The 21,250-nt window shown below is 32.1% G+C and overlaps 1 protein-coding gene across 1 annotated transcript; it reads left to right on the forward strand.

The window, feature by feature from the left end:
* The first annotated feature begins 3,657 nt into the window (after positions 1-3,657).
* LOC123705242 (syntaxin-6) lies at positions 3,658-17,764 on the forward strand. Its single transcript, XM_045653938.1, has 6 exons — positions 3,658-3,839; positions 12,380-12,549; positions 12,901-12,995; positions 13,743-14,053; positions 14,338-14,432; positions 16,968-17,764. Exons 1-6 carry the CDS (start codon positions 3,805-3,807, stop codon positions 17,042-17,044), a joined length of 783 nt encoding a protein of 260 aa, XP_045509894.1. The 5' UTR covers positions 3,658-3,804; the 3' UTR covers positions 17,045-17,764.
* The last annotated feature ends 3,486 nt before the right edge of the window (positions 17,765-21,250 follow it).

Genomic DNA, 21,250 nt, shown 5'->3' on the forward strand with positions numbered 1-21,250 from the left:
AAACAGTTAATTAATAATTATGAATATTATAGCTAAAGTTTAAGTAATAAAGTTATTAATTATCTTTTGCGGGGACTCACGTTGATGGAATTTTTTTTTTTTTTTTTTTTTTTTTATTATTGGTCTACAAAACTGGTTACAAAAATGTTTCTGATTTATTCTATTAATTATGTACTATCATGCAGTTGATTTATAACCTTCTGGATGTAGACACAGCATGCAAATTTACAAATTTTAATTGGATACCTTATCTATGTAACAATAATTATGATAACTATGTATTTATTTGATTAAATTTAATAATTTATTCCTAATTGAGACCAGAGAACCACTAAATATATCTATTTCTGATCGGATACTATTTGCATAGGTGCACATTCGAAACAGAGGTGCATGTTGACCAAGATTAGTTTTACTTAAAGGTGGCAGAAAACATAATCTGTTATGTAAACGAGTAGTGATACGCGGAATTGAGAGACAAATGCGCTCCAAGACATCAGGACAATCTGCTTCCCCATGTAGAACCTTATAAAGAAATAATATATCCGCTACTTTCCTGCGTGTATGTAAACCACTCAAGTTAAAGTACGACAGACGCTGGTCATAGGAAGTTAAAACCCTACATTTATGGTCTGAGTAACTAAGATGGTACAAAAAACGTTTCTGGACTCTTTCAATTCTATCGGAATGGACTTGGTAACTAGGGCTCCAGACAGCTGAACAATACTCTAGTATTCCACGAACGAGGGTGCTATAAATTAAAATGGTAAGTTGAGGTTGTTTCAGGAATCTCATTTGTCTCGTGACGAAGCCCGATAATTGTGAAGCTTTTTTGACAATATGATCGTAATGGATTCTAAAACTTAAAGAACTATCCATGATAACGCCTAGGTCACGGATAAAGCTCACTTCCGTGAGTGGTAAATTATTGATTTGGTAAGTAACAGGTGTTCGAATTTTCTTTCTAGAAAATGTTATGTGATAGCATTTATTAATATTTAAGCACATGTGATTATTTGTACACCATTTTTGTATATTATTAAGATCTGATTGAAGTATGTTAACATCTGTTTTATCCTTAATCGTTCTATAAACTTTTAAATCATCAGCGTACATTCTATAGTTGGATTGTATTACACGCGGGAGGTCGTTAACAAAGATTAAAAAGAAGAGAGGACCGAGATGGGAGCCCTGCGGTATTCCCGATGGAATAGTATAGGGGGTGGATTTAAAACCTCGGATTGAGACAAGCTGGGAGCGGTTGCGTAAATATGACTCGCACCATCTTAATAAGGATCCGTGTATCCCCATATTTGAGAGCTTATGTAATAGAAGATCATGATTTACTAAGTCGAACGCCTTTCTGAAATCGGTGTACACAGCATGCACCTCGAGATTCTTATCAAGAGCTTCAGCTATATCAGATACATAACCTACAAGATTTGTGTTTGTTGATTTACGGGGCAGAAACCCGTGTTGGTTTTGATCAATTTTACATTTAATGTGGGCCAAAAGTTTAGTATTTACTATGTCTTCTAGAACTTTTCCAGGTGTACTTAGAATCGAGATAGGTCGGTATTGGGCAATTTCGTTTAATGAGCCTGCTTTGTGAATCGGAGTTAAGTGTGCGAGTTTCCAAGTAGATGGGAAGAAGCTTAATTTTAATGATTCGTTAAAGATTAGAGTAAGTGGTATGTATAGGCCTTTGGCACAATTTTTATAGAATATTGGTGGTATTGCATCGGGTCCTGGGCCTTTATTGGCATCTAAGAGTTTTAAGCGATTTAACACTTCTTTTTCAGATATTACCAACGTGCTAAAAGGGGCGACACCACTGTCTGTATCTGCATCATGCATATTTATGGAAAAAGACGTTGAATTCGATGAATAAGAATATACTGATTGAAAAAAATCATGGAATTTCATGTATCTCGATGACTTTTTAATTATTTTGAAAGCTCTAGGCGTCTGTTACCTAAGCATTATGGCCCACGGGAAGTGTCTGGGAGTACCGACATCTTATTTTAAACTGTATAATATTCTAATGCCTCCTCCGCTGAGATTAGCGCGTTCAAACAAACAAACTCTTCGGCTTTATAATATTAGTATAGATGTGTGCATGGTTTTAATTATTTTATAATTAATAATAAAATAAATAATTTAACAATTTCAATGATGGACCTATACGGAGTTAGTACCATGTACCAAGTACTTACCAGTATGTACCAAGTACTTACTACCATATACCAAGTACTTACCACTATGTACCAAGTACTTACCACTATGTACCAAGTACTTACCACTATGAACCAAGTACTTACCACTATGTACCAAGTACTTACCACTATGTATCAAGTACTTACCACTATGTACCAATTACTTAGTACCAAGTACCAAGTCCATGGACTTGTCACGTGTGTCGAATGTCACGTGAGGTGTCACGTGTGTCGAATGTCACGTGTGGTTTGGCGTGTACTAAATACCAAGTGCCAAATATCAAATACACTTATAACTTATTACGGACCTAACGATAAAGAATACGATTTTGATAAAATTCGCCAATTTTGCTATGGATGAGGTGCTAAAGTGTACTTTTTTAATACCCAAAATTAAAAAATATGTTTATAAAAAAAACTAAAGGGGTCCTAACAAAGAAATTGTGGGACCTTAAAGGACCTAACGAAGACCTATCGATTAAGGTTATTTTCGACCCAAAATTCTATTGCCTCCTCCACATTACTCGCGAAGTTGAATGAGGTTAGACGAATAGAATAATATAGAGAGGCACTTCGGCTTACTTCGTCCAACTTTACCTCGCCTCGGCCGACTTCCGTTTGTTGTCGGTTTTTGCGCCTGAGTCAAAGGGCACGAAGTTACCTGAAGTTCGTTCTGAACGAGTGTATAGTGTAGCACCGCGGACTTCAGTCAACTTCGGCCGAGTACTTCGCCGAGGAACTTCGCGAGTAGTGTGGAGGAGGCATAAGGATGCGGTGCTAAAGTGTACCTTTTATACCTAAAATTTAAAATATTATTTATAAAAAAAACTAAAAGGGACCAAACAAAAAAATGTAGGACCTTAAAGAACCTAACGGAGACCTATCGATTAAGGTCATTTTCGACCCAAAATTCCATTGATGTGGTGCTAAATTTGCATTGGTCTTGAACAACGATGATCAAAATCAATAGTTTTCAACCGTTTAGTGGTTTAGTGCAATCCTACAGAATGTGCATGTATAATCTATGGTAAATGTCTTATGTCAAAGATGACAAATGTCAAAAATGACAAAATATGTCAAAACTTGGATGTGATAGATTTTGTTAATATGAAAATGAAATTAATTTCATTATTAATCGATAAATGTATTTCATTAACTTTATAGAAACTTTGAAAATTCAAAGACTATTAATTTGCTAATTTTAAAGTAACTTTTGTACACAATTCTGTAGAAATGTACAATAACGAGCGTTATCATTGCTGCTCACGGCGAATAATATATCTAGACGATGTGTGATGTGATGGCTGCACCTTGACTTGGGTGTGAATTTTGCGGTTGCGCATTGAAACCTCAAGTTGTACGCAGCTGCAATAGACAGAATCTGCATAAGAGAGCAAGGGATGGAAAATATATTAACCAGTTAGGTATATCGGTGGTAGGTATCACTATGTCGATATTTTATGGGATAGGCGAAAGACTAGACATGTAAACGCGTTTGTTTTCATATTTGTTGCTTGTTTGCAATTGCCATATGCATTCAGTATAATCACATGTGCCTATTTTCTCAAATACACTATTATTGTTTGACATGACTTTGGAAGATCCATTTTATGTTGTGAAAGAGTAAGTGTCTTTTTTAACTTTTACCTATCATTTGCATAATTATTTATCTTACATGTATTAATCACAATCTGCTTGTAACAAATATGATTACAGTATGTTTTGTTTGATTTTTTATTTAATATTGGTACAATGAAATGGATATATTGTATTTTAATTTGCATATAAAGTTAGACTGAAATAAATGATTGATTGTTGATGAGTATTCTTCAAAACTTGTTGTCTTTTATATAAGAAGAAAGAGAATAAATTTTAAATTTGGGTAAACATATCAAGTTGCAATGGCCTTGGCCTAACTATATGTACTGTTTATAGCTTGACAGTCACAACAGTTTATGAATTACACCATTTCCATAATATATTATGGTGTGGGTGTAATTTGTATCAAAATCAATAACACTAACACAGTATTGCTATACCGATTACATCAAGATATATAATAAGACATGAGTTAATATTTTTCTCTTCCCATTGTTTATTTTAAAGGGGTAGAAAAAAATAAGGTTTTACATCAATTCAGAGGAGCTTCATAAATAAATTTAATATTTTACTTTCTTTGTTTATAAATTAATCACCCACCCAACTCTTTTAATGTTACTCTTTATACATGTTAATAATGGTAATCTGGAAGAAATCGCTACCTAGCTATAAAGCCGCCATCTGTGCATACTTGTTTGTCTTACTGTATCTGTATTTTATGTTAATTTCTGTGTGTGCAATGAAGTATTATCTATCTATTAATGTTGTGGTGTTAATATTTTGCCAGTATATAATATGTATAGAAGCGCATTGATAACATTGCATTTATAGATTTTGACCTTTACAAGGACTAATTTAATTCAATGTTTGAAAATTTGTGATGGATTATTGATAATACAATAATGATCGGTGGTTCTACTTATTATTAGTTGACTAACCTAGCTTATAATTGCTTGCTCTACCATTAAGTAAAGTAGTAGTATTTTAAATAGATGAGAAGTGTTGATATAAATGTCCAAATAATGTCCTTTATATATTACAAGTCCTCCGCGCCTTCGCCCGCTTTGTCTTCAACCTAATAAATTATATACTAAAACCTTCCTCTTTAATGATTCTATCTATTAAAAATGCTGTATCAAAATCCTTTGCATAGTTTTAAAAGATTTAAGCATAAATAGGGACAGAGACAGCGACTTTGTTTTTACCATGTAGAGATGGAATAATGTTTACTCAATTAATTTTTTATTTTTTATTTTTTTTATTTCTTTATTTATATCAGGCAGCATTGCCCATATATTCAAACTCAAACTCAAACATTTATTTATTCAATTAGACTTCTTCGAGAAGCACTTTTGAAACGTCAATACATATTTTTATCATTTACCACCGATTCGGAAAGCAGTATCTATGGAGAAGAATCGGCAAGAAACTCCATAGTTGCTCTTTTAAATCATTTCAGTATTACAATTTAATTTTACAAAATATGTAAGTAACCGTACGTATATATTATCATAATATGCCAAAGAACTGTCCTGCGGTTCTCACGCGACAACCCTCCATGGGTTTTTATCTTCCATATATTCCTTAATGCTGTAATAGGCTCTCTGAACTAAGACGTTTTTTACATAATTCTTAAATTTAGCACTACTAAACTCTTTAATACTATGAGGAATTTTGTTGTAAAAAAGTATACCTTGACCCATAAATGAATTTTTAACTTTAGCTAACCGGTAAAATGGCATTTCAATTTTATTTCTGTTCCTTGTGCCATAACAGTGTCTATCTCCTACTCTTGTGTGTAAGTCTGCGTTTTTGTGTACATATAAAATATTATTAAATATATACTGTGATGGTACAGTGAGGATACCAGTATTCTTAAAGAGATCTCTTAGTGAGTCCCTAGCACGTAAATTATATATAGAGCGTATGGCTCTTTTCTGTAATATAAATATAGTTTCAATATCTGCAGCCCTGCCCCATAGAAGAATTCCATAGGACATAATGCTATGAAAGTAGCTAAAATAAACCAATCTAGCCGTGTCTACATCGGTGAGATGCCTTATTCTTCGAACTGCATATGCAGCTGAACTAAGCTTAGCAGCGGTGGCGGCAACATGGGCCCCCCATTGTAACTTCTCATCTAGTGTCAATCCAAGAAAAACAGTAGAATCCACAGGGTATAATACCTCCCCGTTTAAAATAATATCCCTTTTTACCTTTTTTACATTTGGAAGGATAAATTCTACACAATTTGTTTTTTTTGCATTTAATAATAAATTATTAGCAGTGAACCAATTGGATATGCGTAAAAGAGCAGAGTTTACTTCGTCAACGTTTGAGTCATGTCTATCCACATTAAATATTAATGAGGTATCATCTGCAAACAGTACTATTTCACACATATCCTGCAAATAATAAGGTAGGTCATTAATATATACTAAGAACAAAAACGGTCCTAAGATAGATCCCTGCGGAACACCTATGTTAATCGGCGCACCGCGAGATTTCTCTCCATTAACAACAACGGTTTGTACCCTGTTCTGAAGATATGAAGCTATGAGGTCCTGAGATAAACCTTTAATACCATAAAAATTTAGTTTCCGTAATAGAGTGGTATGTTCTACACAGTCAAAAGCCTTAGAAAGGTCACAGAATATCCCTAAAGCATTCTTTGAATTTTCCCATGCTTTATATATATGTGACAAAAGAGCTATTCCAGCATCAGTAGTAGAGCGCCCCTTTGTGAAACCAAACTGTTTGGCGTGCAGTAAACCATTTGATACAAAATGACTACATAATTGGTTTAAAATTAATTTCTCGAAGACTTTGCTCAAAGTTGGTAAAATGGAAATTGGCCTATAGTTATTACAGTCTTCCTGGTCACCACTTTTAAATAAAGGAATTACTTTACTTAACTTTAATAAATCAGGGAATATACCACAGTCACAACATTGATTAAATATAAACGCTAAGTGGTTGGCAATGTTTTCTATAATATTATTTACTAAATTTACAGACATTCCCCAGAGATCACATGTTTTTTTTAAGTTTAATGTTTTAAAAGTTTTAACAATTTCCTCTGCAGTCACATGTCGCAATTCAAATAATACATTACACTCAGCAACATGGTCCCTCAAGTAGGACTCCGCAAGCGCTGATGACGAATTTAATTTTTCGGTAATACTAACAGGGACACTACTAAAAAAATCTTCAAAAGCAAGCGCAACATCAGCACTTTTGTCAATGACCCTACCAGCATTAACAAGTTTTATGGTACTATTTGATTGGCTTTTGCCCATTTCACCATTAATAATTGACCAAACCGTTTTAACTTTGTTATCAGAGTTGCGTATTTTATCTCTGACATACAAGCACTTGGCAGTGAAACAAACTTTTTTAAAAGTTTTTGAATAATTTCTAACATAACTAAGAAATGACATGTCTTTGTTATATTGCTTCATGCCATATAACTCATATAAAACATTCCTGCATCTGTGTATACTAGGTGTTGCCCATTGGCTAAATGGTAAATCCTTGGTAATACTTAAAGATTTAACTTTAAAGATTTTTTCAAACTCATTATGAATTAAATTAAAAAGATTTGTAAACATTTCACAAGGATTATTATGAAAGGATTGATCATTCAGGCCAGGCAATTTATTATTAATATTATCTCTAAATTTATGAATGCCTTTTTTAGTTATAGGCCTAACATTAATTCTTTTAAATGTAGGTATGCAATCCCATTCAAAAACTACTTTCTGGCCACAGTGATCCGAAGTCAGTGTATTGAGAATATTTTTTTCTAAAAAGTTACAATCACAGTAAACATTATCAATACAAGTTGCAGAACTAGGTGTAATTCGTGTGGGTTCATCAAAAAGTTTATGTAAATTAAATGATTGAAATAAATTAACTATTCGTGTTGCCGTTTGTGTGTGTGAAAGTAAATCAATATTAAAGTCTCCACATACTATAACCTTCTTTTCACTTCTGCTCAAACGCTTTAATATTTCTTCCATGACTGTCTCAAACATATTATAGTCACTGGAAGGGCTAGTAGTATTATTAGTAGTATTGTTAGTAGTACTTATTCTAGTGTTAGTAAAACTACATATATACTTATTTTTAGATTTTAGAGTTATTAGCCATTCTTATTGATAAAATTATGTACATTATTGAGAACTTTTAAAATACTATTATCATTTTTATTAATTCTATCCCTAATTGAAAAAATTTTTTTCCTTAATATAGCATAAAAATCTTCTACTCTGTATAATACAAACATATGAGATGCACTACAAAAACGTGGCAATCCCATGAACATCCTGAATGCATTATTGTATCGTACTCTAAATGTGTTCATTGTTTTTTGTGTATGCTTCACCCACAAGCTAGGTACTTGTATAAAACGACTGACAATAGGTTGTGAACAATAGCTTTTTGACATTCCTACTACATTTTTTAAATCTTCTTATTATCATGTTTGCCCTAACTGATAGATTTCTTCTCTCCCTCTCTATATCCTCGTCATCACTCAGAGTGCTGGTAACGAAATGTCCCAAATATTTAAATTTACTTACATTAACCAACTCTGTTTCATTAAGATATATCGGAGGGATGCTGTCAGGACCCCGCCCCAACCGAAACACCAAAACATTGCTTTTTTTTTCATTATAAAGTAACCCATGTTCACTTGCATATTTCTGACAGATTCCCACCAACACCCTGAGTCCTCTGATTGAGGGACTGAGGAGAACCATGTCATCTGCATAGCTCAGGTTATTAATGTTAAATCCTCCAATATGACTTCCGACATGAGTCGCACTCAGTTCCTCAATCAGGTCATTATAGTAGAGCCATTTTAATAGGCAACATTTGACAGTTCAACAAAATTCAACAACGTAACCTAGTAACGACGACATAGAATAACATGATATTTCGTTTTGTTAGAACTGCACATTTGCTTAACTTTTTTCAATTACGATTACATATTTATAATAATAATGACCGATACAAGTAATTTTAAGATTTCATTTTACTGATAAACCATCCTAAACATAATAAACAATTTCTGAATTGAAGAACTGACGTCGCTACAATTTTGTGTCAATAACCCTTTTTTCTTTTTAAATACTAGAGACGTTACTCTAAAAATCGAAATGTGACATCTAGAATCGAATGCATTGATTACTTGTGAATAAAAATCATCATAAATTAATAAATTCGATTGACAAATGTTTCAAATCCGTATCGATTAATACACTTTAATCGATGTTTTTAAGCAGGTTACCTCTCTTCGAAGATAAAATTGATAGACGTCAAATGTTGCCTATTAAATTGGCTCGACTATAATATACAAATTAAACAACAAGGGAGAGGTTAAACCACCCTGTCTTACTCCACAATTTAGAACGTAGGTATCTGAGAGTGAATTTTGCCATTTTACTACATTCCGTTGATTTTGATACCAAAACCTCAAAATGCGAATAATGCTATCTGACACACCAGACCTTTGCAACTTGCCCCATAATTTATCATACACCACACGGTCAAACGCTTTACTTAAATCGAGAAAGCATGCATAAACTGATGTTCTTCTTTCTGTGTAATAAGCAATAAACTGAAAAACAGCGCTGGCAATGTTCCTGAACGTTGCAGCATATGCTGAGCTGTCTCCTTTTTGTCAGGGTCGTATGACACACCTTAATAAAAAAATACTGATTATCAATTTTATTTTCTCTACGTGCTTTTTTATGTTATTAATTTAAGTGTTATTGTTGCTATTTTCTTGTCGTGGTGCTTTCTTATTTATCTTTTACGGTTCTTTATGTTTTATGTGTGTGTGTTGTGCTGTCCTTGATAAATAAATGTTTCTTTTCTTTTCTTTTTCTTTTCAATACAATTTTTTAAAGAAAATATAGCCAAATCATTAGAAACATTAGGCCTAAATCCAAACTGTCTATCATTAAGTTGTATTTTATTCTGTAAAGATGGTAGCAAAATCTGTTCAAATAATTTTGAGAATACAGTTGCTAAATTATGTATTGATGTATTGTTCACAATACATCCGTCGCGGTCGTTTGAATATTTGCCGAATGGGATGAGGGTACCTTCTTCTGTATCTTTTCCTGTCTACCATCATAATCGGAATGTTGAACTTCCACAACATCTGATTGTTGAGTAGGCTTGTGTTGCTCACAGAGTTTCATTTTAATAGAGACCATGTCGTTTTGAATTTCAGTTATTTCGTTTTTCGTAATTAAGTTCATCTTCATTTGCGTAACTTCAGTTTTTAGTGACGTCAACTCTTTTAAAATCTTAGTGACATCCAAGTGGTCAAAAGTTACCGGTGGAATTTTATCACAGTTGACAGATATATACTACGTACATACAGTTAGGAAACTAAGCCCCTGCGATGAAATTATGACGTATAGCTATAGGGCTGTTACCTTTTTGATATTTAACTGACTTCAAAAATGGAGGAGGTTATCAATTCGGCCTGTATATTTCTATTTGCTTTTTTTCACAGTTGACTTTGTGGTAATTTTGAGATTAAAACCCGTTAAAATTAAAAAATGGTGTAGCTTAAATATGAATTTACAAGAAGAAACAATCTCAATAAAATATATACCTTGTAAAAGTTAATAGGTACGTTTTTTTTCAGTGCTCTGTGCTATATTTCGAAATCTTGTCTTTTTTGGACGCCGAAGGCTATTTTAATGTAGGTACCTACCTAAATTATTTATAATGCTTGATATTTGTATAGTATATGTAAGTATTCAATAATTATTTTAAACCAGAATTAACAACACTTGTATGTAGGTACACCTACTAAATTATTTTTAATACGATAAATTAAATTAAATTAAAAAACACAAAATATGCAAAAATAAATTAAAATTATTATTATACGAACATAGAACCTCCTTTTATATAACCTTTTTGTTTTAGGATGAAAAAGAAAATAGTTTGACAGGCTTAGTGCTTGACAAAGTGGTAAAGTCACGTATCGATAAAAATACAATAATTATTATAATATCTATCTTTTTCTTCCCTAATATTTACGTAATTATGCACATAAATTTAAACAAGATTTTTTAAGGTTTCCATTTTTTAGATTTTCGTGCTCTTCTAGATTGCGTAAAAAATAGATGCGGTCTTTAAACAGACTGGACTCCTAATAGGTACTATTTGTAGCTATCATTTTGGTAGAAAATATGTCAACATAATTTAAAACGTGTTTAAAACTCATACTGCCATATCTATAGAAATTAAAAAATAGTCTCTTTTTAACTTGTAGTCAGATACGATACAGATATATATTTATTGAAAGGGCTACAAACTGAAACAATCGATATTTATTTAATGTGAAATGACATCACTTTAAACTTTTTTCCATACTATATTCAAAATCTGTGGATGTGTCACCCGCTACTATCGATCCCCCTCAATACCCTCGAAAACACGCTTTATGGGGGGGGGAGCCATTTAGAACATTTTGTATGAAGTTTCCTTACTGTATGTATCTGTATATTGTGATTTTATGCTGATCTCTTGCCACAAAAATAGGTAGGTGGTCAGGTTCTGTTTCCTTCAACGTTTTAATTATAACTTGAACATTTTTCACAGACCTTGAGTCCCCTTTTCGTGTTGTAATCCGTGTTCCCAAATTTTCACAGATAACGGCTTTAGCATTTTCTATTTCTTTTTCAGAAAAACTATTTGTACATATTTGAGTAATCGCTTGTTCATCAATTACATCAATGCGATTTGATATATAACAGAGAACTTCGTTGATTATTATCTCGTTTTCCGTACTCATTTTTTTTTATTACATATTAAACACTGTTGCACTTCCAAAAGTTTTAATTCATGTTATGAACACATTACACTTTCAAAAACTTTAATTCATCATATATAACTATTTTAATTAATGTAGAATGTTAAAATTGTTTACTGTATAGGTATGTAGACTAATGTCTATACCAGTACAGTACATATATTACATATTATATAGTTACGAATTTTAAAGTAGCCTCCTCCTCCTCCCTCTATAATTTTATTTTATATTTCAAACAGAATATCAAATGCCCTACATAACGATTCCTACGCACGTCTGTAATTATTTTTCTACACAAAGGCCTTGCGCCTTCAAAATCCAAATCCATAAAGATGTGTTTAAAGTTTTTAAATGGATACCAATAATATGGGTTGCCTTTTACCTTTAGGCACTTAAAACGACGATAGAAGCGAAAGAGTAGGAAAAATATAAAAGAAACTCGATTTCTAATCCAATTTTCGCGATCGATTATCAAAAAAGATTCTCAATTTGACTGTATTTTTTTTTGCGTTACCTCAGAATTTTCGATTGGAATCCAATTAGGATTAAAGTGATTACTTTTTTAATTAGAGCTGGTGCCTCCCAGTTAGTCCCATTTGAATTTTGTCTATTTCTGACAATTTGATGACCGTTTTGTTCTTTTTGGGAAAAAAAAAAAAAATTTTTTTTTTGTATTAGAAAATAATAACATACCTGTATTTTTACTATTTTTTTTCAACAGTGAGGTGTTCCGAGCACTGAACAAGACCCGAGGGCTGTACCTCCGTTGGCAGGAGCTGTCCACCTCCCCCATACTTCCAAACAGCGCAGAGGTGGAATGGACATCTATAGAGTTGAGGAACGCACTCCGTAGTATCGAGTGGGATTTGGAAGATTTGGAAGATACTATTAATATCCTTTTTATTAAATGTGCATTCAGGCTAGGCATTGTTGATGTGTGTTACTTCTACTAGTCTGGACTTTTAACTTTATGCTGCACTTTCTATAATTCTAATTTATAAAGATTTCATTAAAAATTATTAGCATTGATTTTTCACTTTGAACCCAATTTTATTTTTAGTATTTTTAGTATTCTCTAAATTTTTTTCTTGTTCTATGGGTGTATAGACTTCCTTTGAAGCGGTTCTTTGAAATATTTTTTTATACTAGTAAGAAACATAAACAATTTCTGAAGAAAAATTTACAAAAGCAGTTATAATTTAATTGAATCATATTTTTCCTTACATATAATTCATATTATACGCATCGCAGAAAAGAATTCATCAAAATTCAAAATCGACAATAAAGAAATTTGTGATCGACGCAGCTTCATAGAAGCCACAAAGCAGGAAGTGAAGGTAATTATTTAATTCTAGTTAAATAATTAAAAAAAAAAAATGTATTAATAATTTATCTTACGAGAATTGATTTTTATGTAAGTATTCTTGGTATAAGATATTGTTTCTTATTAATAGGCGGTACATTTAAAGTCTTACTTAGTCTAAAAATAGAACTGTAATCGGATAAATCGAGTAAATCTTTCTAAGAAGGAAAATGTTTTCAAGACAAGAAAACTAGAGAGCATTTCAGATCTCAGCTAAACACCCACTTGTAGTTAAAACGTTCAGGATCAATAAAAGGGAACTTACAAAATCTCTTTGATATTGTGAAGGTTGCAAAATATAAATGTATTTTTATAATTCTCTGAAACGAAAGAGAAATGTATTTTCTACGAAGATTAGCTCATTTTGTACTTGAGATATTGTGTAATTAGGTACTTGGTATTTCAATATTTGTTTACATAATGTGCTCACCATGACGCATACAGAATTAGATTTTAAAATATTAATAACTTCGAGAGTATGTGTAAGAGTTTATTTAATTAGTCAGATATTTTAATGTTGCTTGTTACATAAGTTTAGGTAATTAAATATTAAAATAGAAATAACTCAATCGATAAAGATAATAAAAAATGCAATGCGATGCTGTACTCATAAATGAAAATAAAAAAAAAATTCCTTTTTATAAAACCTTAATTTTATTTATTCTATCTATGAAGAATTTATGTGTATGCATACTAAAAATATATTTTTTTCTTCTTCCAGTTAATGAAAAATAAGATGAGCATGAACAAAAACCGCGACAGCGACGGCACAGCACGGGAACCACTGCTACGAGACGGGAGCCCCACTTCGTTCAGAAACATGAACTGGACATCCACGCCTAAGTACTCGCAGTACTCGAAACTCGCGTCACAAACGGACAGTCCCAACAGATTCGACAACTTCGAAAATGATCTGCTGCAAGAGGGCATGATGATGAGCCAAGATGAACAGCTGGCGATGATCAACAATTCCGTCGGATCGCTGAAGACGGTCTCCACGCATATAGGCATGGAGCTTGATGAACAGGCTATGTAAGTTGCTAGTTTTAATTTTAACCTTACTGTCTAAACTCTGTACCTATGTGCACAAATTAAAAAAAAAAAACCTAGGAATTTTATTTTATTTATTAGTAATCATTTGAAGGTTTATGAATCTGAAGACACATTTGATTTTATAAAGTAATTTTTTAGTAGTCGTGTGGTCTGATTAATTAATTATTTTATTGCGTTGTTGGTTTTTTTAAATAAAATAAGTTCATTGTTTTAAGCTAGTAGTAACATAAGTTACTATATTTTATAAATTATATTATTTGCAGGATGCTGGACGATTTGAATTCGGAACTTGAAAATACAGACTCGAAATTATACACAACTGTGGTTAAGATCTCGAAAGTTCTTCACATAAATAATGGTGAATATTAATAATTATATTTATATATACTATTATCATTGAATATTATAGTGGTGAATATGCATGTTAATTAACTTATGAAAACAGTATGATATTATAATTTATTTCTTTCATAAGATTTCATCATTAGTGCATGTTGCTCATGCTTAGTTTGCATGGTAATTTCGCATAAGTGACTGAATAAAAAAATATGTCATGGCTGGTTGCAGATCTTGACCGACCATCAGTGCGTACGTCAGTCGCGCTTGTCATATGTATGGAAATTCATAAAACCGTTCATAGCTAGACCGACCATACGCACGCGTATTGTCATGCGCATTAGTGTCATAGTCATATAAATGTTGATGCGTATCGTCAGGACCGACGGTACGCACTGACGGTCGGTCAAGCTCTGCCACCAGCCTAAGATGGAATGCCTACTACTGGCTGTCTAAACCTATCCTCATTATTGAAAATCTATGTTCAAAGTCATGGCAAAAATCATTCAGCATTTTTTTAAATAAAGTACCGCATAAAGTGGAAATTATTATTAGGAGTTTCTGGGCATACATATTGTGTTCTTTACGAGGATTTTTGGTCTTTAAAATGACGTAATGGATTTTGGCCCGTAATTTCTACAGTACATCAAACTTAAGTTTACTTAAGCCATTCAAATACTTAACTATGGTTTAAAAAAATTCTTAATATCAATTTCAAATACATATCATTTCGCATAAAATACCGTTATAAATTATTATCCTAAAACAAACATATAATTAACGACACAATGACAATAATTTAAACCATTAAACCGCCCATAGACGTGAGATTTAATTTAGGGACAGTTTAAGCTGTACATCCAAGGCGAATCAAACCACGAATTACAGTTTAATCTAGATATTGCAGTTTAAACTACAATTTCATTACGGGCCTTAGATGTTCTTTTTAATAGATATAGTAATTCAAGAGGAAGGTTTACATAAGACTAGCTGTGCCTTGCGGTTTTACCCGCGTTGCTCCGCTCCTGTTGTTCTTAGCGTGATGATATACCCTATAGCCTTCTTCGATAAATGGGCTATCTAACACCGAAATAATTTTTCAAATCGGACCAGTAGTTGCTGAGATTAGCGTGTTCAAACAAACAAACTCTTCAGCTTTATAATATTAGCATAGATGTACAAATTTCACCGGATCGCTATAGTTTAATGTAAAGTTAGATATTGACAACTATGTAGATTGTAGGTACATGAAAAAGCCGTAATGAGTGCTATGTATAAAACGCGGTCGTTGTACTTCCGCCTTCCCTATTCGGATCAAAACTTCTTTGTAATAAAAACCATCTGTGTAAACTTACGCGAATATTTATGTTACTAATGAATCGTCACAGTTTTTTATGACTGTACTATTAATTATGATTCTTTGTTTAAATTAACTGGATAATAAACCTTAAGTTTTAAACGGCTATAGATTTATGATTTGAAAATATATCTAACTAGCTGTGCGCCGCGGTTTCACCCAAATTGCTCCGCTCCTGTAGGTCTTAGCGTGATGATTAGACATCGGATTATATGCACGAACAAAATGCCAAAATATGCATGCAAATATGCACTAAAAAAGGCCGAAATATGCACTAAAACGACTGATATGCCTAAAATATGCACAATACAAAATCAAAAAACCTTTATTATTACCAGCGAAATTCTGTGGCAATATACAATTAAGCATTTTTACCAAATTTTCGAGCGCAAATTTGTAACGTTTGTCACCCGCGAGGCCTATGTTGTCACCTTAGACCATTTCGGGCTAAAACTAGCCCTTTCTTGGAATTTAAGCCGTGTTTTAAGTTTTAGGCCCCAAAAGGGTAATCTAGCCATTCAAAAGAATGGCTCAAAATTAACTTAAAATGGAGCCCATTTTGTATTTTTGCCATTTTACCTGCCAAAATAGGGTTTGTTTACTCGCTGAGCGTTCTGATTGGCTAATAAAGGTTAGTCAACCAATCAAAACTCCTGCTATTTAATTAACGAAATATGCACGATTGGGGAAAAAGGCTAAAATATGCACTAACGTCGTAAATAGAGAGTTTTATGCATTTGCATATGCAAACATGCAAATGCATATAATCCGATGTCTAGTGATGATATATATATAGCTTATAGCCTTCCGCAATAAATGGGCTATCTAACACTGAAATAATTTTTCAAAACGTATGTACCCGTAATTCCTGAGATTAGCGCGTTCAAACAAGCAAACAAACTCTTCAGCTTTATTATATACATAAAAAAAGTGAAGTCCCATGTCCCCGTAGTGGGGTAAGGGGCAGATGCATTATGTATACATCAGTTTCACTGATCGATTTTTCTTTAGGGACAAGTAGGTGATCAGCCTTCTGTGTCCTACCATACCGGGACATTTTGTTTTCTTCGTCTCCACCGGGAATCGAACCCAGGACCTCTCGGTTCTACGCTCACGCGTTAACCACTGTACCAAGGAGGCGGTTCATTATATAAGTACCTATAGATTTATAAAGTTATTAATAAAATAATTTCCTTACAGATGGACGACAATGGTTCGCAATCATCCTGCTGCTGTGCATCTTAGTAGTCATATTAGTGTTGTTTATTATTTTATAATTTCATCAATTAGTGCAATTATAGTAATAGTTTGTATATGTCTCGAACTAAGTGTTGTAGATATCATTCTTGGTTCGCTTTAATTTAGGGATAAGTAAGGATAACGAGAAAATTATTTTGTTATGTATGTATGTTAATGTACAGGTACGATAGCGTTAGATAAGGTTATTCTACCGTGAGCTGGTTTCTTACTGCGTCATTTTGATATATTTAAATGAAAATATAATTTAAAAATACTGGGAAATAGTATTGATAAAAATGTGAACATTTAAGTGATTATGAAAACTGGAAAAATACACTATTTATATACACTATTCAAAATAATATGGTATGATTATATTATGGAAGTTATATTGATGGCAAATAAACTTACAATGTATTAAAGTGAGTATCGGTTAAGAAAATAAATATAAACAATAAATACATTCCAACTAACATTAAAAATAAAAATAAAATACATCTTTTTTTATAATTCGAAATAAAATTTGTAAAACAAAATGGCGTGGTAAGACACTACTTCGTATGAACCTCAGCTTCTAATGCAGTCTTTCTCTTGCCTCAATAACTGTAGAACTCTGACGTTATGAAACCATAGTATATGCATTGAGATAATAATACTACGTATGGAGGAGACACCACGAACAAAATCTGTGCGTCATTTTTTGCTCTAACTAAGTTTTAAAAATTATTATCTAGTTAGGTACTTACCGATGAAAGTTATTCCTTTGCACTTTTCCGTATTATTTGTATTATTTGTGCAATATCGTAACACACACGAAGGCTTATTTGATGCGTTTCACTTTAAAACCAATAAAAAATGAGCGTGCAGTTACGCCATATGGCGTATATTGAGCGGAACATAAGTGATGTAGGCGGTGTCGTCTCTATATGTATATCTCAATGAGTATATGACGATTATTATTTAGTCGTTATTTATTTTTAATGAGACTTTGTTTTTTTTGTAATGGTTGATAATTGATATTGTGTAGTGAAGTCATCTAGTTATCATGATAATACCAAAACTTTGGGTAGATTTTGTTTTGTTTTATTCAGTTATAAATGATTACAAGTTACGTAGTTTTCTGATATTTTTAAGACTAGACTACGACACGATATGTTCATGTTGTGTTCAGATTTTGATGCATCTTGAGTTATGGATACAACATAAATATGTTTGAAGATAAAAATATATTATCAATGATATTATATTCATTCTATATATAGATGTATAGAGATACTTTGATATTAATAATTTGATTGGGGCCTGTGGATTTAAATAAAAACACATTATTTTCGCCGTCCTATATTAATCATTGATTTTATAACTTACTACGCGAATATTAAGAGTTATTATTCAAATTCATATGTTGTCAAATTCGAGATATAAAATAAATTAGTACTTCGAATAAGATACCAAGTAAGCCTTATAAGGATAATAAAATCAATTTTCGAAATAACAATATGTTTTTATTTCTTTCCATTGCCCATTCCTTAAGTTCTATATTGAATTTTTATTATAAATCAATTTTATATATCATAATAATTATGTACCTATTTATTTACTTGTTTAAGTAACTAATAAACAAAGTATTTATTATTACCTATACATTTATATCCAAACAATGCCAGATTTCGTATGAAAAGTGGCGTCTTTTTAATTTTTTGGGCGGCCATCGATAAAACCTTGTTTATACAAAATAGTGTAATAAACCACACTCACTATTAGGTTTACGTATATTAATTCTAAACTCAGTTTAGTCTGATTTATGGTCAATCATCAATGGCCACCTGAAAATAAAAAGGCGCCATTTTCAGTCATCGGATTTTGCTCGTAACGATGTGATTGTTAACAGTTAATGGAAGTTATAACCAAAGATGTCACGCAAAAACAATAATTTTAAAATAGAAATTGGAGTATTCGTTTTAAAATTAAACAATTGTTAAGATGTACAAAATTATAGATACTATACTATTATGGACAACTATATTATTCGATTACTATTAAATATGTAGTATATCATATGGGGCGTCCATAAATTACGTGAGATGATTAAGGGAGGGGAAGGGGGTCGAGTAAAATCTCATATTGTAATCTTACGTTGGGGAGAGGGGACAAATATCACGCAATCTCACGACATCACAGTACAGAAATGTTAAAAAAAAACACCTCATGTAATTTATGAACGTCCCCATATATTATGTAGACTGATTCATATTTAAAAATTATTTACAATCATGTCTATAGGACAGGTATTCGTTTAGAATATATGTATTTGTATTAAAAATTATATTATTATCTATAATTTATTATATATCTATATTGCTAGCATATATTTGTCTGTGTTGTAGATGTATGATTGACCTTAGATTGGTTTTAGCGCACATAATGTTAAATTGTATTCTTAGAAGTTTCACTTCATTGGGCGAATTTTTCTCTATAGAAAATTACTTTCTTCTAGTAACTACTACACTGCACTGATTTTTTTATACCTCCTTAAAATTGTTTTTGTTTCATCGCAAGACCAAGTGTCTATTTAAAAAATTAAACAATAAGGCTGGACAACAAATCGAGCATTAGGTATATAAGTACTAGGAATCGTTACCTATGTCTATAAGAATAATAATTGTACTATCTTAAATATGTCTCATCTAACTAGCATTATCAGCATTCATTAAGGGTCCATCCCCTTTATTTTACACCGTCGTAATTATCTGGTAGTAGTCTTATATCTTAATATGATTGTTCGTGTTGGTCGTCTTTACAATAACTACTAATTTAATTCTGGAAACTTCTCTTGGTATTGGGTGTTGTGCACTGTGTTGTAATTTTATCATATATATTTTATACACTATACAATAAAATTGGGAAAACTATCTGTGCCCCGCGGTTTAACCCACCTTGCCCTGCTCCTATTTTTAGTGGTTTTATGATCATATATGGCATATTATAGCCTTCTTCGGCTATAGGCTATATATAAGAGCTAGCGCGCAGGAGCAACTTTTGTCTCCGCAACTATTTTGTCTCTCCCATCAACTCTATGGGCTAGTAAGAAAGTGCGCGCACGTAGCGACGCAACTCCCCATAGAGTTGATGGGAGAGACAAAATAGTTGCGGAGACAAAAGTTGCTCTTGCGCGCTAGCTCTTATATAACCAGGGCTATCTAACACAATAAAAATGTTTCAATTCGTACGTACCAATCGTCAAGTTCCTGAAATAATCACGTTTAAACAACCAAACTGTTCATCTTTATAATATCAGTATAGATGTAATATCTCCTAACCCCTACTACGAAAACATTCCATTGATCATTTAATAAAGAAATTACACAGGAAGCGTGGTATAGTAGCAAGTTATAGTAAAGTGTATATGGAATCCAGACAAATTATACGTAAGAGATGCGGAAACATCCCATAAGCAAGTGTCAACTAAACTAGGTGACTAAGTTGCCGAGATTCAATATCCGCGCTTATATTGTTACATTCAATCATCATCAAATACTTACATTTCATAGTGGCCTATTAAGATATACAAATCTAGTTCACACAATAGTTTTAGACGTTAAATTATAGAAGGGACAAAACTCGCAGGACAATTATTCTAATTATTATTAAACGTATTTAAATTATTATAGAATTTTTTTTCTCGAGTGTCGTGAACTTTCTCTTCCGGAATCTTCCAATATGGTTAAGGATAACATAGTTTGCTAATTTAACTTTACATCGTGCCAATCGTTTATGCGGAATTGATTTATCGACGCTTGGTAGCCATTTTTGCACAATTAGATTATTATTTAAATGAACAAAGTAAATAATTGTTTCGTTTCTATAATTGTAAAGAAAATTAACTTTATAATGTGACGCGCAAATACAACCTATGTTATAATCAGTTGATATTTCGGAAGTTCAGAAATAATTCTTATAAGCCTTGTACTGTTGTATATACATAATACGAAAGCAATTTTATTTATGTACTTAGTCATTCCATTTATTATCTACAGATTATACCGAGATCTTATTAATTATATGAATTATAGAGTCATGTAAATGAATTTTGTGTTTAAATGCATTGCTTAGTTGACACAAATTTTTGTGTAGTATTTATTATTGTGCAATTATTACTAATTAATCAATGTTTATGATATTACCTTTATCGTAGCTTATCATACATGTTGTTGTTTATTTTTTGTAAGTGTAATTAAAAGAAA

Source organism: Colias croceus, chromosome Z (assembly GCF_905220415.1).
Source record: "Colias croceus chromosome Z, ilColCroc2.1".
NCBI classification, from domain to species: Eukaryota; Metazoa; Arthropoda; class Insecta; order Lepidoptera; family Pieridae; genus Colias; species Colias croceus.

Bases quoted from the DNA above. Each gene is read 5' to 3' on its own strand.
- LOC123705242 (XM_045653938.1), top strand. From the start codon at position 3,805: ATGACTTTGGAAGATCCATTTTATGTTGTGAAAGA. The intron at 12,550-12,900 runs ATATCCTTTTTA...TTCATATTATAC, and splicing joins AGATTTGGAAGATACTATTA to GCATCGCAGAAAAGAATTCA. The intron at 14,054-14,337 runs GTAAGTTGCTAG...TATTATTTGCAG, and splicing joins GAGCTTGATGAACAGGCTAT to GATGCTGGACGATTTGAATT.